The sequence below is a fragment of the Aquarana catesbeiana genome, linkage group LG09 (genome assembly GCF_042186555.1).
Source record: "Aquarana catesbeiana isolate 2022-GZ linkage group LG09, ASM4218655v1, whole genome shotgun sequence".
Lineage (NCBI taxonomy): Eukaryota > Metazoa > Chordata > Amphibia > Anura > Ranidae > Aquarana > Aquarana catesbeiana.
The window spans coordinates 228,422,856-228,442,459 of NC_133332.1; the positions used below are offsets into that span (position 1 = coordinate 228,422,856).

A 19,604-nucleotide genomic window follows, 5' to 3' on the forward strand; every position below is an offset into this window, starting at 1 on the left:
CTTTTCGGGAAGATTTATCTTTACTTCCTGTTCTACTGACCACATGGGAAGTGATGGGAAATCTCACCATAGGAAATATTGATGGCAGTAAAAATAAAAGGATCTAACTGGGGGCGTGACTACAAATCACAGAGCCCAATTGCAAAATTTTGATGGGGCCCTAACTTCCATGAATTTCCTTCTTGGTGACCTCTCTTTTTGATGCACTTAGCATATGCCCAAACATAGCTGCTTTAGAATGAAGAGCAGGGGAACTCTTTATTTGCAGAAAGAAAATGGGAGAACTGGTACAGCAGCAGCTGGTGCTGGGGCTCCTCAGTTGGGGTTTTCTCTGCAGATTCACTTGCCTTCTCCCAGAGAGGCCATAGTCTATGAATAGGTGGGACCAATGCACAGCTCCTCTGTTGAGCTCCATATAAACTATAGGTCCTTCTTATTTCAGATGGGGGAATTATCCTGGTTCCATCTTACATCATCGATCTCCCACTTCCATCATCTCATTTGCAACTGTAGATTTTTCCATCTCCCTGTGTCTCACTAGGTCGCCCCACCATCCCCCAGTGCTGTTATGGCTTCTGCATTGACCTGTTGCTGAAACTAGCCAAAGAAATGAATTTCAACTATGAATTCCACCTGGTGGCTGATGGGAAGTTTGGTACACAGGAGCGGGTAGGTACTTTACATACTCTTCTCCAATATTAAGTGCATGGTTGCTACTAATCTCAGCAAAAAAATCTGTCATCGCACTAAAGAAAATTATGCCTACTGCTTGTAAATCTTTGTAACTTGTGCAATAAAGTCTTGTTTTTTGTTTGGTGGAACTATTTTCTAAATTTTTTTTTCTTGCCATGTACAGTATTATTTCCAAAAAACCCCTATTTTTAAAGCTGAACTCCAGACTAAACTTACACTATGTAGCCAAAAGTACTGGGACACCTGCCTTTACACACAAATGAACTTTAATGGCATCCCAGTCTTAGTCCGTAGGGTTCAATATTGAGTTGGCCCACCCTTTGCAGCTATAACAGCTTCAACTATTCTGGGAAGCCTGTCCACAAGGTTTAGAAGTATGTATATGGGAATGTCTGACCTTTCTTCCAGAAGTGCATTTGTGAGGTCAGGCACTGATTTTGGAACAAGAAGACCTGGCTTGCAGTCCCCGCTCAAATTCATCCCAAAGGTGTTCTATTGGGTTGAGGTCAGGACTTCTGGATCTTGACTGGCCTGCACAGAGCAGTCTAGTCGAGTTCCTCCACCCCAAACTCGCTCATCCACACTATATTGCCAAAAGTATTGGGCCACCCCTCCAAATCATTTGGTGGAGGGGGGATTATGGTGTGGGGTTGTTTTTCAGGGGTTGGGCTTGGCCCCTTAATTCCAATGAAAGGAACTTTTAAGTTGTCAGCATACCAAGACATTTTGGACAATTTTATGCTCCCAACTTTGTGAGAACAGTTTGGGGGTGGCTCCTTCCTGTTTCAACATGACTGCACACCAGTGCACAAAGCAAGGTCCATAAAGATATGGATGATCAAGTGTGAAGGAACTTGACTGGCCTGCACAGAGTCCTGACCTCAACCTGATAGAACACCTTTGGAATAAATTAGAGCGGAGACTGGGAGCCAGTCCTTTTCGTCCAACATCAGTGCCTGACCTCACAAATGCACTTCTGGAAGAATGGTCAAACATTCCCATAGTCACACTCCTAAACCTTGTGGACAGCCTTCCCAGCAGACTTGAAGCTGGTATGGCTGCAAAGGGTGGGCCAACTCACTATTGAGCCCTACGGACTAAGACTGGGATGCAATTAAAGTTCATTTGCGTGTGAAGGCAGGCGTCCAAATACTTTTGTCAATATACTGTGGGTATAGGTTTGTGTATATGGGATTGTATTATTATTATTTTTATTTTTTTTGGTTGAACTAGATGGACTTGTGTCTTTTTTCAACCTGACTAACTATGTAACTATAGTGTATATTGTCTAAATACAAGAATCATGTGTGCTCTTCTTGAATTGTGGTGTGATTTGTGCATTTCTTTCAGATCTGCACAGTAATCCAGTGTGAAACTTTATCTCTGTGCAGGAGCTTCCTGTAATAAAGACCAGTCACTCCTGCTCTCTCTCTTTGTGCATGGAGACTAGTCCTGTAGTTTTCTGCAGGCAGCCTGTAGTGGTTGGGGCCTGCTGGGTCCTTCCCACAACTCTGCTCTCTGCACAGCTGTACACGGCACAGTGATGATGTCATTGCTATATTTACAAGGTATTATCTAGATTTGTAAAGGTATTTGGTGCACATAAAGTAGATTTATATCATTTGTGGCTTTTGGAGCAATATATTTAAATACAAGTTTTTGTTCCCAGATTTCAGCTCGAGGCATAGGTACCTGAATATGTATTGATCGTTTCCTGTGACCCCCTATACAGCAGAACTCAAATTGAGAGAGGCAGTGACAGCACAAGGAGCCAATCAAGATCTGTAGTAGTGCACACATACTATAGGGAGAAGAGAGCAGAGTAAGCAGAGAGATGAACTGATCAGGCTGCTACTGCACCTTCTTTGTCCAGTCAGCTGGCTAGGGGGAAATATTTGACCAAGCTGTGCTTCTGCTGCACAATTACAAACTCCTTGGCAGGTAAAGCAGTGTTTATAAAGCATTTCATTTTTTACATGGAGATCAGATTTAAAGTGGAATTCCAGTCAAATTCTAACTAAGCCTAAATCTACTCCCACCCCATTCTAATACTATTTTATCTACCCTGTAAAAGAAAGATGCCTATATTTACTTATCCTAAAGCTGTTCCTTTCCAGTCACATGACCAGGTTTCAGCGCCAGCTTCAGTAAAGAGGAGGGACAGCCGACAACAGCTGCCCCATAGTAAATCTATGTGTGACATCATCGCCCAGGCTCTGCAGCCCTTGTCGCTGCTTCTCCTATACACTGAAACCGGCACAGGGACTCGATCATGGGACCAGACCAGAGTGGGTTCAGAATAGGTAAGTATAGACATCTTTTCTTTTAGTATTATTATTATACAGGATTTGCGCAGCGCTTTACAATATAAAGGCAGACAATACAGCATCAATACCATTCAATACCAAAGGGTTAGGAGGGCCCTGCTCCTGTGAGCTTACAGTCTAATAGGGAGGGGCTGGTGAAACAAAAAGGTAGCAACTGTGAGGAAGGAATTGATTAGGGAAGTAGAAGATTCAGTTTTTAGCTAAAGGCAAGATAGGCCTCCCTGAAGAGATATGTTTTCAGGGATTGCCTAAAAGTGGATAGAGTAGGAGATAAGTGGACAAATTGGTGTAGTGAGTTCCAGAGGATGGGAGAGGCTCTGGAGAAGTCTTAAAGATGAGTATGGGAGGAGGAGACAAAGAACCTAGATAGCAGGAGGTCTTGGGAGGAATGGAGAGGACGGTTTGTGTGATACTTGGAGCTAAGATTGGTGATGTAGCTCAGGACAGTTGTTGTAAATGGCTTTGTATGTTATTGTTAGTGTTTTGAATTTTATTCGTTGGGCAATGGGAAGCCAGTGGAGGGATTGGCAGGTGGATGAGTCTGGCAGGGGCATTGGTGATAGACTGAAAAGTGGATAGCTTGCAGAGAGGTAGGCCAATGAGGAGGGGGTTACAATAGTCAAGGCAAAAGATAACAAGGGAGTGAATAAGTTGCTTAGTGGTGTCAACGATTAGAAAGGGGCGCATTTTAGAGATGTTATGGAGATGAAGTCTGCAAGATTTGGACAGTGATTGGATTTGGGGCTTAAAGGACAGGTCAGAGTCCAGGATTACACCTAGCACCTTGGCATGAGGGGAGGGATTGATGGTTGTATTATTGATCTTGATGGAGAAGTAAGGGGGAGGGGCACGGACCGGAGGAAAAATGACGAGCTCAGTTGTAGAAAGATTGAGTTTGACGAAATGGTGTTACATCCATGCTGATATGTCAGTTAGTAAGTTAGTAAGTTAGTAATGTGAGAGGAGATGGAAGGAGTGAGGTGAGTAGAGAGACAGGTTTGTGTGTCGTCAGCTTAGTGATGGTACTGGAAGCCATGGGAGTTTATTAATTGACCAAGGGAGGAGGTGTAAATGGAGACACTGAAAGACGCTGTGATAGGTAGGAAGAGAACCAGGAGAGAGCAAATTCTTGAAAGCCAAGAGAGAGGAGTTTTTTGAGGCATAGGGGATGGTCAACAGTATCAAAGGCTGCAGAGAGGTCTAGTAGTATTGTACAGGGTAGAATCTTAGAATGAGGTGTGAGAAAATGTAGGCTTAGTTAGAATTCAACTGGAATTCAACTTTAAAGCCAATTCACACAGGCTAATAGACCCCTACATCCATACACCATGCAGAGGGCCTCTAAAAAATCAATGACAGGCTGAGAGACACAACAGTGGTATAGATCTTCCTGCACATCCCCATGTCTATAGCCAAACAGGGACAGATGCAAAACCTTGAATGCAGTCTATCTGCACCCAGAGCTGTGCATCCCTCTCTGTACAGATGTACACTCTTGGATGTGCAGGGAGATCTGTACAACTGCTGCATTGATTTTTTCAGGCTGGCTTCCATGGTCAAATGAAAGCGGCTTCTGCACAGATGTAGGGGTCTATGTACCCATGTGAATGAACCCTAAGAAGTGAAGAATAGTGGACATACCCATTCAGAGAATGTGCTGACTATTTTATAACAATTATTTAGCAAGGGTGTTAATTACACTTCCTAACATAAAGGACTCTACAGGCTGCTTATAAAAATCTGTATATGAAAAAAAATGTAGCACAGCCAAAAAAAAAAAGTAGATTGTTGTAAAAAAATATACCATCAGGTGCATTTTGCAATAAGAGCTCTTGGGAAATATGCTATGGCTTGCTTTTTTTGCTTTTACATAACTGATCCATGCAAGCCTACAGAAGAAGATTTTCTATCCACTTGTCAGATTACAGACAGCTGCCGGTGCTTTAATCTGGGATAATACTTTATAAACTTTCTGTGTCTCTTTGCAGCGGGTTCTGCAGATGTTAGCCGCGCTGCAAACTTGCTCATTTAATCATCTTATCCTAATCTGATAAAAGTGTTAGATACAGAACGACTGAACTACCCTGAACTCTACCCATCCTGACATTGCAGGTTAATAACAGCAATAAGAAGGAATGGAATGGAATGATGGGAGAGCTACTGAGCGGACAAGCGGACATGATCGTCGCACCTCTGACCATCAACAACGAAAGAGCTCAGTATATTGAATTCTCAAAGCCATTTAAATATCAGGGGCTCACCATCCTTGTGAAAAAGGTTTGTGTGGAGAACTGTGCATCCATGATACAGTGCATGCCATGTTTTCAACTGATGGATTAAAGTTGGTCATAGTGGGGAAGACTGAGAACCTCTTTTTATTGTTGGGGATATATGCTCTCTTCCTGGCCAGTGAAAGTAAAGCAAAATCTCCCAAAGAGAGACAGCAAAAAATTCCCGACAGAGGTTGTAACCCTGCTCTATTTTTCTTGCTACCTGAGTTCTTATCTAAGGGATTTCCCCTCATGTCCTGTCATGGTGACTACACAGGACATGAAGACCCTCCAAGTAGAGTCAGAGTCTATCACTATCCCAATCTAAAACTTTAAGGCTCATGTAAACTGCTGCTGGTAAATGGAGGTTTAGGAGCAGTTGGGAGTTTTTTTCAGTTGTGAATTCTGACTTCTGGAAACTGTGGCAGCCATACTGTTTTAGTAGTTTTCTGTAGAGTGGGGAGAGCTAGAATCGTTGTACCATTTTTGCTGCTATCCTGGGCTCTGGTAGAGAGGTCTCCCCTTGTTCTATCAGACAGAAAATGAGAGAAACTCTCCAATAGAACACAGGAATAATTAATTTTTTTTTTCTTTTAAATAGAGTAGAGGAAGGTTAGGCCTCAGTTTTTTTTTTTTTTGCTGTCTGTGCAGATTTCCTCGCTTCCTGTCTGGTGAAACCATTGTCAGCGGGATAGGACCTGAGGCTATACCTTAGCCAATAAAACCAGGAAAAAGATCTAATCTTTACCCACCACATTAAACACTTTGAAAACATAGTTATTTTGGCTTGTTATACACTTTAACATTTGCCAAAGTATTTTATCTCTCCTTTGTATAGCAAGATTGTCCAGCCTTTTTCAGCTTCTAAAAATGCAGTTCTGTTAGTGGAACCTTCATCCATGGCATATTAGTTTTGTATATAGTGTTCCTGTATTGTCTGTTCTTTTGTCTCCTTGTTGATAGGAAATACCTAGAAGCACCTTGGATTCATTCATGCAACCGTTCCAGAGCACCCTATGGCTCTTGGTGGGTCTCTCTGTCCATGTGGTGGCGGTAATGTTGTATCTACTAGACAGGTTCAGGTCAGTTTAAAACCTAAACACATACAGTATATCAGATATCATACATACATAAATACACCAAATAAGCAATGGTCACAATATATTCGGTTTTGTACATTTATTTATTAAGTAACCGAAACAAACCAAAATGAGTTATCAGAGTAAAACCCTAAATAATACCACAAATGATTATCCTTTTTTAATAACCTATGTAGAGCTCCATTTGGTTGTAAAGGGATATGAATTACAGAGGAAAGCTAGCACAAGTACATGATAGAGAAGGATACAGCTTTACTATACATGCAGTAAAAGTTGTACGGTTCAATAAAAATTAGCTATAGATAAAGCTGGCTTTTGTGATGAAATGGTTTGATCTGGCTGTTTTGAGCTAAATTGGAACCATCATCTCATATCTATAGCACAAGCGACTGATCCCAGAAGGGTAAGATCAATTGGAATAGTTTGATGACCTTGTCCAGTTGCAATAGTTCCCTAGACATAAGACAGTTTTAGAGGACTCTCTGAACTGTCTCTTTCTCCTACTTCCTTGGAGGCTATACCACACACAATTGTCTCCCATCTTCTGAGTGTGCAGCGTGGTCATTTAGTTGACAAGGCAGCAATAGTCAGACTTTAGGTGACCTTTTACCCAATGACACTCCAGGCTCTGCAAAGCAAGCAGAACTTATGGGGGAAGGGGGTATACAGTTTTCAAAAGTATGTTTTGGGAATTTTAATAATCGAAGACTGAATATTCCGACTCCTGTGTAAGCCCAGTTATGACTGGAGAGCCCATTCTTTGTGTATGCATTGCAAAACAACTGGTTATACTTACCTGCTCCATTCACCCATGGCATCAAATTTACTTACCAGATATGGGGAGCATTTACACATGCTGTTTCCTCCAATGTAGTGCTAGTGCTTGGTGATTGACTGTTCAAGCATCCAAAATTGTCACACTGGGGCAGGTAGATAGACTTCAACCATGTGTATACATCAAGATACGTATGTCTGGGCAAAACACAGGTCCATGTTAAGCCAATTAAAACAGCATATTCAGGAATTTAGACCTGGAGGACTGTGTATCACCCTTAGATGCACTCTATACCAGTCTGTGCAAGCTGGAATTTATTCTGCTAACTAATGGTAATTTATGGAATTTGCTTGTAATAGGAACAGGTTCAATATTGTGTAATCTTTTGGCTTCTATAGCAAAGGTTACTGTAAAAAAAAAACAAAAAAACGCAGAGAAGTGTCTAAAGGTAAAAGAGGTTCTTTTCTGTATGGTACATATAGTACTAATAAAGTTACCTTCAAAACAAATGCTCCTGTGCTGCACCCGAATCCCAGGAGATTAGGGCAATGTGAGACATTCTTCCTCTTTATTGCATAAGATCTGAAATGATACAATGATCCATGATTATATTACTCTACATAAGATTTTGTACCATGCTTTACTATATATATAACATGTATTTGCAGTCCTTTTGGCCGGTTTAAAGTGAACACAGAGGAAGAAGAGGAGGATGCACTGACGCTCTCATCCGCCATGTGGTTCTCCTGGGGTGTCCTTCTGAACTCTGGTATTGGAGAAGGTAAGACCTATGGTTCATGTAGTGTCCATACCTTGTTAGTTTAGATCATGTATGAACATGTATTTTTTTTAATTGGACAGGGCCCACTCTGACACACATATAAAATGTTACATACCAAGGCATGTCATAGTGGAGATACCCTTTAAAGCACAGCAAGGTGGCTGCAAAACATTGCTATGCCATGGCAAACATATGGAACTGAAACTCTTACCAGGTTGGAAGACCAAATTATGCATCTGTCGAGTGAACTTGGTGCAAAAGGACCAGGATTGGTTTGTTGCCTCCTCATATTGATTACTTTGTGATTCCATAGTTGTGATATGTATTAAGTGACCACACTGGAGCTATGGCACCCAGATCCAGTATATATTCTGACAGGACTCACATAAGAACAGACAATTGGCTGCAGAACTTTTGTCCACCCTTATGATAATGAAGTTCAGTAAGTTGACCTCTGTTGCTCTAGGCCCAGTACCACTTACTTCTAGTGGTCAGAAAATTGCCCAGTAAAGTGATGCCATCTATACCTCTACTCAGAGAATTAGAGATCAAGCTCTTAGTTGCTTTCACTAAAAAGGGAGACCAGTGGTATTACAATATGGAACAACGTACAAACCCTAAAGTATTATAGTCCCACCCTTTGGCGTCCGGACACTCTAGACCCCTTGCTTCCTTCAAATGAGTCCTGTCCCCCCCTACCCCAAAGACATAACAAATGTGTTGATCTGTGACAGCTGGCTTTCCCGATTATTTGTTTCTACATTGTAGAATTTATATTGGAAGAAGGTGAATTAATGGTTGTGCTTGGTAATGAAAAGCACTTGAGCAGAACTGAGAATTCTGGTGGGGATATCCTGCCATTGCAAACCCAAGGGGTATAAGTAGCATAAATGTTATTTTAGATGTCCGTGACCATGCAGATTTTAAACATTTGTTTTGGGTGACTATTAAAATTAAAGCAACCCTGTTGCCAAACCAAATGTAAGCAAAAGGGACCCTGCAAAAAAAAGTACTAATACATACACGCTTTGCTGCCCATGCTTTGTATTTTCCCTCTCTTGTAGCGCTATGGTCAAGTGAAGAATCGCCAGCATTCAACGCTTTGGATTCCCCTCCCTGCATTCACAGCATGTGACAGGATACACACCTTAGAGTGTTGAATGCTGAAAAATTTGCTTTACAAGACAGTGAAGATCTAAAGCAAGGACAGTGGGTCATGTTATACTACACCAGTGTTGCCAACCATCAGTATTTTTACTGCCAGCCAGTAAAAAACAGGCAATTTTCTGCTGCCAGTAAATGCCAGTAAAAGGAAAAAGTTGCCAGTAAAAAATATGGCTGTAATGTTTGGCTCGGTCCAGAGCTGGCCAAGACCATCCGAGTGCCTGCTAAAGTGTGTTCGGGCAGCTCTGGTGGAGGCGGTGCCTGAGCATGTCGTGTGATGTCATGGTGCAAGGGAGCTAAGCAGATCGGCCAGAGCCTTGTGTGTGGGTCTGCAGGACAGGAGCAGGGCAGGTCGGGAGCGGGACTGTCAGTGCTGTTTAGACTGGAGTGGACGGAAGGGACCAAGAGTCAACTTCGTGTGTGTGTGTGTGCCTTCCTATTCTAATTTCTTGCACTCCTGAGTCCTGTCCCTGAGCTACTTACTTACTATATCGAAAATAAAATAAGAAATATGTTTTTTGCCCTAATATCTACCCTAAACCACATTGCTAATTGCACGTTGTACTTGTTTGTAGCCTAAATACTAAAATTTGCACTTAAAACTGTGATTTTGTAACTTTTGGAAATGCCAGTAAAAACTTGGCTGTGCCAGTAAATTGTGGGTATTGTGTGAGTAAATTTCAATCTGGTAGGTTGGCAACACTGTACTACGCTTCTACTTCAGGGTCCTTTTTTAAATTTTTTGTTGTGGTAACAGTATCGCTTTTAGGAGTATGTGGCTGAAAAAATCCATTGCTAACTGACTTATCCCAGATCTCTAAGGCCATTTGTATAGCCACTGCAGTCAAAAAAAAAAAAAAATTATTGTAGACTAAGCATCTCTAGCCATGTGTATATTAGATCGTTACCTTAATCTCCTTAAAATCAATGGCATTATAATAGACAATAATTTCTGTCAAGGTGAATTTCCCAAGGCGCATGGCAAGCCACAGAATTAATAATAAACCTAGCAGTGTTCTTAATAATGCTGGCAATGTCTATATATGCTTTTCATTTTCGGTGCCCTACTTTCATAAAATTAATGTCACTTAAAAGCACTGTAAGCACATATTAAAACTTTGATTACACCCGACAGTGCTACTAACATAAATATGTAAAAATTATTTTTTTTTTAACTTGTTTTAAACATGTAAAAGTTTAGAGGGTTATTGTAATTGATGGATACCTCAGATAAAGTTGTAAGTATTGGAAAGACAGATAATTACTTCTTGGTGTTGCAATTTAAGTGTTGAGCTGTCAGCACAAGGGTGAGGATCTGGCACAGCTGCTCCCGATGCAGAAAGAGGTGAGCATAAGAATGGCTAAGTGTTAGGGCATTGGTAAAGCTTTATGTTAGGTCAGTGGTCAGGGAAATGTTGTTAGGATAACATTTTGCTTTACCCACACACAGAATAACAACAGGTTCATTTAAATGCTCAATGCCCATCACCCCCTCTAAATTCTCCTCCCATGATACAACATTTCATGCCTGAACAGCCAGTTGCCAGCCTGGTCCTTGTTACATGAAGGGCTTGTTCCTAAGCACTGTGCAAGCTCCATTTAGAGTGGTTAGGGAAAACCAAAGGGCCCCAGAACTTCTGTGGGCAAGTGTGGCATAAATAAAACATATTTTATACAGTCTTTAAATATACAGTTTTTAAATAATAAATTGTATTGCTTATTTTGCATGGGTAACATTCAGAAAACACATAGCCTGGGACAACATGATCCCATATATTATAACATTAGTAGAACAAGAATATGGCAGTCCTTCAAAACTAAGCTAAAAATAAAATCAATATGAATATGCATTACCATCTGTTCAACAAGAACATGGTAAACAGTGTTTCCTGTGGACTAAAGGATGGCCCAAAAAGTGAAACCCAGAAGAATCAAAAAAGAAAAAAAAAAGAAAAAGAAGAGAGAGTTTTATTTTTTTTATAGTCTTAACATTTTACTGCTTCACCTTTTGCAGGGGCGCCAAGGAGTTTTTCCGCTAGGATCCTTGGCATGGTTTGGGCTGGATTCGCTATGATCATTGTAGCTTCCTACACAGCCAACCTGGCTGCCTTCCTGGTGTTGGACAGGCCTGAGGAGAGGATAACAGGAATCAATGACCCCAGGGTTAGTATGAAGACCATAGAATTTTCTTTTTCCTAAAAGGTGACTCCACAGAAACCTAACATTTCAGTGTTAAGACAAACAGGGGTATATTGAATAACGCAATAATGAGTCATTATATCTTTTACATACTGTAGAGATTCAATTTTACCAATTAAGCTCTTGCCTGATTTTTTCCTCAAAATAAAATCTTACTCCTGCTGCAAACTTTAGAATATAATGCACATTTTATATTTTAGACAGGTAAACTAAGATCTCATTATTTGTCACTGGGGTGACGGGTGGGGGCAAGAAGAGTAGAGTATTTGAAAGATATTGGATAGGGAGGATTAGCTCGCTAATAGTGTGTAAAAAGCTGCTAGCACCACAATTGACAAATATTGTGTAAACCTAAAAAATCAACAGTGCTGCGCTAAACAATCCTACATTAAGTGATCATACATAAATGCATATGCTAAAATCGATACGAGAATTATAAAAGTCACAAAAATGTTGTGAAAATGAAAAGTTCATAACATGAATGGCCACTAAGGGCCACCAATCATGTGCCCGTGAGATATCAAACTTCATAGGAGTGCTTGAATTGATGATCCATAAACAGTGACAGTCGCCAACGTGACAATCCCACCACCATGGATAATGAGGGTATGCTTACCAGAGGATATGGACCCAGATACCAGCAGTTTATATCTAGGGAAAGGGGAATTAAGATTAAACATGCCTGGGATACCCTGTGATCACTTTTATGACTGCTGTAAATGACTCATCATGTGAAAACCATGCAACAAGCTGTCTATTTCCAGGCTGTGTGAGTGACAACTCCGTATGGAGGCGAGATATAAAGTTTACCTGTAGGAGAGACAGAAGAAAGGAGGATAGGTTTAATCAGTCACAGTAATCAGACAGCACCTAAGATAAAAGATTAAGGAGGAACTTCAACTTGATTTTTTTTTTGAAAGTCAGCAGGTACAAATACTGTAGCTGCTGACTTTTAAATATTAGGAACTTATCATTCCCAGGGGTCCAGTGCTGTCTTCCCACAGCTGAATCATCTTACCACTGCAGGTTGCAGGCACTGCCACCTTGGGTATTGGAGCAAACTGTGGCTTCCTGAGAACCCACATCTGACTGCCTTCCACTGTACATGCATGAGCTTGCACAGTGCGTTACAGGGACATGCAGTCAGGGGAGGAACATTAAAAAAAAAAAATTGACTTTGAGGGTCGTAGCTCGGCGACCAGGGTCACAGAGACCCCACATTTGGGGGGTAGGTATCTGGGGCTTCTATCATCAATGGTTCTGGAGATATGGTGCTAGCCTGTCAGAAGCTAAATACAGAGCAGCCAGTTTAAATACAAGCTGGCACACTCTGTTTGCAGCAGACTGAGAGGATGAGCTCACAGTCTCTCTCCTCACTTCTTATCAGAGGCACTGAGCTCAATGGACAGCTTGCAGTCTTGGATCAATGGTAAAGTACTTTTTACACTTTTTTGGTGAATGAGTAGGGGTACTATCAGGGCCGGCGTAACCATAAGGCGGGACAGGCAGCCGCAGGATAGGAGGGGCAGTAAAATCCTTGCTGACAAAGTGACTCTGCACCGCTCCCTGCTATTACACACCCCACCGCACCAAGCAGATTGACGCTCTATTGCGGGATGCAGGGTGACAAGCCAGAGGATGAGCTGGGCGGTGATAAGGATAAACAAGCGTGGGCGGAGCAGGGGACAGAGTCTGTGTGGGCAGCTGCGGGAGTAGCGTCTTCTCCTTCAGGCATCATGACTTGTATTGTGGAGGTGGAGGCAGCTATACCTCTCTCTCCGGGGCTCCACAGCCTCTGGCATCCTGTCATAGTCACACAGTGAGAGCGGGGAAAGCTAGCTTACACAGGAGTTGGGCTGTATCCTGTCACCACTGTCCTCCTAACCCCGCCCTCACTCTGCTGCTTGTCCAATCCGATACTCCGCCTTCCATTTGTGCCCGCCCAACCCCGCCCACACTCCATCCACATGCATGCTATGCACTTGCTCTGTGCTGCGAGAGAAGTTCTGTGAACACTTTTCAAACAATATCTGCCACAGCCCTGAGGGACACTAGACTGAATGGGGGAGACATAATTGGTGAGTGTGGCTTCCATCCCCAGAACAGCCCCCCTCTCTGTTCCCACCACTTTGTGCTCTGTACCTTCTCCCCCCTCCCCTTTCTTTTTCTCTCTCTACCCCTCCCCCCTCTTTTCCTCACACTGCTCATCCTCCTCCTCACCCACCTCTCTCCCCTCTCCCTCATTCTCTCCCCCTCTCTCCCACTAGGTTAGGTCCTAGCCTGTTCATATACCACCCTGGCTATATACTACCCTGTCTATATACCGCCCTGTCCATATACCACCCTGTCTATATACCACCCTAGCTATATACCACCCTGTCCATATACCAACCTGTCCATAAACCACCCTGTCTATATACCACCCTGGCTATATACCACCCTGTCTAGATACCACCCTGGCTATATACCACCCTGTCTATATACCACCCTGGTTATATATCACTCTGTCTATATACCACCCTGTCTATATACCACCCTGTCCATATACCACCCTGTCCATATACCACCCTGGCTATATACCACCCTGGCCTGTCCATATACCACCCTGTCTATATACCACCACCCTGTCCATATACCACCCTGTCTAGCTACCACCCTGTCTATATACCACCATGTCTATATACCACTCTGTCCATATACCACCCTGGCTATATACCACCCTGTCTGTATACCACCCTGGCTAAATACCACCCTGGCCTGTCCATATACCACCCTGTCTATATACCACCCTGGCCTGTCCATATACCACCGTGGCCTGTCCATATACCACCCTGTCTATATACCACCCTGGCCTGTCCATATACCACACTGGTCTGTCCATATACCACCCTGGCTATATACCACCCAGCCCTGTCCATATACCACCCTGTCTATATACCACCCTGTCTATATACCACCCTGTCCATATACTACCCTGTCCATACACCACCCTGTCCATATACAACCCTGTCCATATACCACACTGTCTATATACCACCCTGTCTACATACCACCCTGTCCATATACCACCCTGTCTAGATGCCACCCTGTCTATATACAACCATGGCTATATACCACCCTGGCGATATATCACCCTGTCCATATACCACCCTGTCTATATACCACCCTGTCCATATACCACCCTGTCCATATACTACCCTGGCTATATACCACCCTGGCCTGTCCATATACCACCCTGTCTATATACCACTACCCTGTCCATATACCACCCTGGCTATATACCACCCTGTCTGTATACCACCCTGGCTATATACCACCCTAGCCTGTCCATATACCACCCTGGCCTGTCCATATACCACCCTGTCTATATACTGCCCTGTCTATATACCACCCTGTCTATATACCACCCTGGCTATATACCACCCTGGCCTGTCCATATACCAACCTGTCTATATACCGCCCTGTCCATATACCACCCTGTCTATATACCACCCTGGCTATATACCACCCTGGCCTGTCTATATACCACCCTGTCTATATACCACCCTGGCCTGTCCATATACCACCCTGGCCTGTCCATATACCACCCTGGCTATATACCACCCTGTCCTGTCCATATAGCACCCTGTCTATATACCACCCTAGCTATATACCACCCTGTCTATATACCATTCTGTCCATATACCACCCTGTCTATTTACCACCCTGTCTATATACCACCCTGTCCATATACTATCATGTCTATATACCACCATGTCCAGATACCACCCTGTCTAGATACCACCCTGTCTATATACCACCCTGGCTATATACCACCCTGTCCATATACCAACCATATACCCCACAGCTGAAGAAATAGTGTTTGAGGCGCTCCACAAATCTCTACCCTGCCACCTCCACCTCCACCATATACATGGGCAGGGAAAAGTGGGTCAAGTCAAGGGTGGAGCCAAGGGGAGGGGGCTGTAAAATGAGGTTTCCCCTAGGGTGTCAAAAATCCTTGCACCAGCTCTGGGTACTATATACCCCTACTCATTCACATGGGGGGGGGATCTTTAGGCCCACTTGTTAAAGGGGGCTCCAAATTGTAGGGAAGAGGCTTTTGTCCTCATCAACATGGGGACAAGGTGCTTTGGGGGGCAGAGCCCCCCTGCCCTAAAGCACCCCTCTTTCCTGACCTGCCAGGCTGCTGCTCAGATAAGGTCTGATATGAATTGGGGGGACCCCACGCTGTTTTTTTCCTGCATTTTTTGTTGCCACCATTCTTTTGTTCACATTCATCTGTCAGTAGAGAAGCCAGCTGACAGCTAATGAGTCATCGGTTGTTAAGGACGCGGCCTGCTCCACACAGAATTTGAATTAGTCTATAGTTTTTCAACCGATCTGATTTCAAATCATTCTGAAAATGTGGAACTCATTAAAAAACCAAATATATGAAATTAAATTAAACGAATTTCTATGAAATTCATTAATATTTCATCCGGATACATCCGAATCTCTGAATAACCTAAAATTTGTCCGAATATATATTCAGACCGAAACTAATTGCACTTGTCTAATGCTTATAATGTAATGCTTGTTCGTAACGCAGAAATCTATTGCTTTCTGTACAACTGTACTTCAGTTGTTCTTCCCTCCTGACACTTGATGGTTACTATTTGAGAATTTATCAATGCAATGTACTTACCCACGCACTAACACGAGTCATGCTATGAATAAGCACTTGGCATAGTGCGAAACGCGTAAGCTGATTGCCTGTACACTCTGTCTATGATGTACTGTATGACATGTTCCTGATTTTACAATAAAGGAGTTTGGATTATAATCTCCTGGACTGCGGCTGTCCGGATTTTCCCAATTGCACACAACTAACACGAGTTATGCTTTGTATTTTGTAAAAATTTTAAGAAAAATCTATTGAAAGTGAAAATGATCTTATCAGGTTGTGATTCAATTTCCAGTTTATATTACTTTAAGCACAACTGTAGGCTCATGGTATCAGAAGAGAATCAAAATTTGCAAGGGAAAGCCGACTGAATATAAAACAAATAATTCAGAATTAATACATATGTGTGTGTGACCACATTTGTTTTAAACACATGACATGCTGACAAGTAATACATTTTATAACTGCCATGGACAGTATATCAATGCATGGAAACATATGCTGTTTCAATATTTGCAAAGGGATTGTTTTCTGGGATGGTGTTCTCTGCAGCAATAAATATATCACTGATAGGAGTAACTGGGTTGTTAAATGGCTTCTCTAGATCTAATAGGCACCAGATAGCATAAGATAAATACTAGAATTAGACACAAAACAAATATTGGCTCATGGTAAGAAATGGATGTCTGATACCTCAGTGTTACCTTTGGAGACTGGCAATTCCTCTAACTTTAAGATTTTGGTTTCCCTGTAGCTGAGGGTGGGTGATACTGTTTAACACACAGCTGTATTGTATTTTATACTTCTGACTTACTGACCATTTTCTTGTGTCCACAGCTGCGAAATCCCAGCGACAAGTTTATTTACGCCACAGTCAAGCAGAGTTCCGTGGACATCTACTTTAGGAGACAGGTGGAGCTGAGCACCATGTACCGACACATGGAGAAACACAACTATGAGAGTGCCGCTGAGGCCATTCAGGCGGTGCGAGATAAGTAAGCCATTCACTGTCTACACTAGGCATGTCCAGATGGTGGTTTTAATGGCGTTTGTGGCCCCTTCTATCCCACTTTGTGGTCCTCGTTGGTTTCAGAATATAGAGTTAAATAAGTATACACCAAATACAACCCTACTAAGCAAAGACAACCAGTATCCCTGGTATAGTAGGTCAAAGATGGAGGGTTACAATTAAAAACACAAATGGAAAAAGTCCAGGTTGAGCATTCAGAGTTCATATAGGTATGTGTATAGGGATTCACACTTTTTCAGCATTAGCAGTCTCTCATTCAAATAGGATCTGAGAACTTTATCACCAATACTATGAAAAAAAGGGAAAAAGGCCGGAGAGAAATCACTGCTGGCTAAGCATAGTTGTATAAAATACTGTAAGAATAGGAAACAGTAAGGGAATGAAGGAAATGCACTCAAATACAAGTACTTGGGCATTGCAAATCATTAGCTACTCTGCAGGATGTTCAACAGGGGACAGTCTCTCCAGTAACTCCAACGGGTATGGGAGAAAAGCATACATTCCGGTTACAGTTTTTCATTAAAAAGCTATTCAGTCTGAAAAATCTTCTACATCTCACCAGTCAGGTGTACTGGGTGCCATGTCCCCTTCTGTTCTCAGTAGTTCCGCTGCCTTTACAACACAACTGTATCCTGTATTAATGTGGGAGAAACCACATCCTTACCACATCCTTAGGTGGCAAACCAGGAGATTACCACTCCCAGAAGTCTCAGATTCTGCAGTATATTCAGTGGGTGCTTTCACTCACTATTGAATGGATCAGTGGTGTGAGTAGCAGGAGGGATGAATATTTATTGTCTTCTTAGCAGGGGGAACATTAACTTGGAGATCAATTTTAGTGATAGGGTTAAGGCCCATTTATTTTGCAGGGAAAACATATTTAACCTTGCACATGATGCTATAAGGCTAAGTACCAAAGTGATATCATCTTTGTTCTATAATTATGTGTGACCCATGTTTGACACAATGTGGATTAGTAAAAGATTAATTATATTGAGTTCAGCACACTCTTTTGAGTTTGACATACCTAGTCTACAGCCAGCTGGTTCAAATTTAAGGCAACCAATTAATATTCACATACATACTTTTTCTGGGGATTCACAGTTTTAGTAACGCAGAGGGTTGAAATGATCAAACAAAATGTGGATTTGTTAAAATATGGGTGAAGTTTGATAGCGGTAATAACAGGAGTCCAATTATGTGTTTCTAAAACTAGGATATTACATTATGTGTTCCACTTAGCTGTAAATAGTTCTTATTAGTGTTCTTTTTTAAGGGATTAGTTAATGCAAAAGTGATATTTTAGTTAAAGTGATATTTTATATATTTTAAATTATTAATACTACACTGCATTCAAATTGTATGTGTTGTGTGTAAAAAAAAAAAAAGCTGCTGCTTTTAAAATCACAAATGAATGACAATTCAAAAAATTTATAAGGAAGCGCTTAAATCATTATAAACCTATATCCTGATGATATACCTCTATATACAAATACAATGATTACAAATAATAATAAAAATCGTTGACAATTCACGCATATATAGTTACATGATTGTAAATAAATTGTATAACAAAAGTAAAGTAAGTCCCAATGCAAAGTTCATTGATGTGTATATCAAAAGGGAAGCACCTCATATCAACGGGAAGCACCTGTTTGACCTTCCTTAGGAAGCACCTAAGGTGGGTCAAACAGCACTCAAATGATCCATCCATAGGAGACAACTCAACTGGAGACAAAACCGTATCTTGTGGACCAGAGTTTTATATATACTGTAGATCCAGAGGAAAAAAATAAATTCATAATAATGAAATTGCTATGTTTGCTTTATTGAATAAAATGATATGCATCACATGATCCAAATGCGGAAAAAGCATAATAAAGCCATATCCGTATGTATACTGCTATCAGACATAAAGGCAGAACTCCAAAGCAATCCCTCAATATGTGTGGATGCGCATCCAGGGTGCGTCATTCTCTGAGCACTGTTTGACCTCCCTTAATTCTAGAGTCCAACAAAAGGTGACTTGCTTTCCTTTGGGTGGTAACACCTGGGGATATTTGTTTTGACACTTCTGGTTGAAATAAAAGTTTCTTAATAGGCACATAAATTAACTTTGCATTGTGACCTATTTAACCTTTATTATATAATTTATTCATAATCATGTAACTATATATACAGTTGGGGCTTGGCGAATGGTTCGGCTTGAGCATAAGTTCAATTCACAAGGCCAATTCTTGCTTTCATCAAGAGCACCTCTATAGGGTTAAGGTGGGAAGGCGCCACCGACACCCAAAGACCAATTTTTCTGCACCTGTTTGACAGGTGCATATCATTGCAATTTTTTACAGCTAGGCCAATTTTTGCTTTCATCAAGATTACCTCTATAGGGTTATGGTGGGAAGGCACCACCGACACCCAAAGACCAATTTTTACGCACCCGTTACTTCTATACAAAGTCAAAAAGTGACACCAGAATGTATCCAAAAAATCTCTAATCTTGTTTGCACTACATTGTGGCCTCATCATACACGCTGGCTCCTCAGCTGTTGCTGAGCAAAATAAAGGCAGCTTGCAGGAATTTTTTTTTTTTTTTTGG

The 19,604-nt window shown here is 41.8% G+C and overlaps 1 protein-coding gene across 9 annotated transcripts in view; it reads left to right on the plus strand.

The window, feature by feature from the left end:
• GRIN1 (glutamate ionotropic receptor NMDA type subunit 1) overlaps positions 1-19,604 on the plus strand; it is a 135,960-nt gene that overhangs the window by 76,528 nt on the left and 39,828 nt on the right. For all 9 annotated transcript variants that reach the window (XM_073599906.1, XM_073599907.1, XM_073599914.1 and 6 more), the window contains 6 exons: positions 542-669; positions 5,133-5,297; positions 6,254-6,372; positions 7,834-7,946; positions 11,125-11,273; positions 16,813-16,970. In XM_073599906.1, coding sequence (XP_073456007.1) covers positions 542-669; positions 5,133-5,297; positions 6,254-6,372; positions 7,834-7,946; positions 11,125-11,273; positions 16,813-16,970 — 832 coding nt within the window. The remainder of the gene's footprint in view (positions 1-541; positions 670-5,132; positions 5,298-6,253; positions 6,373-7,833; positions 7,947-11,124; positions 11,274-16,812; positions 16,971-19,604) is intronic.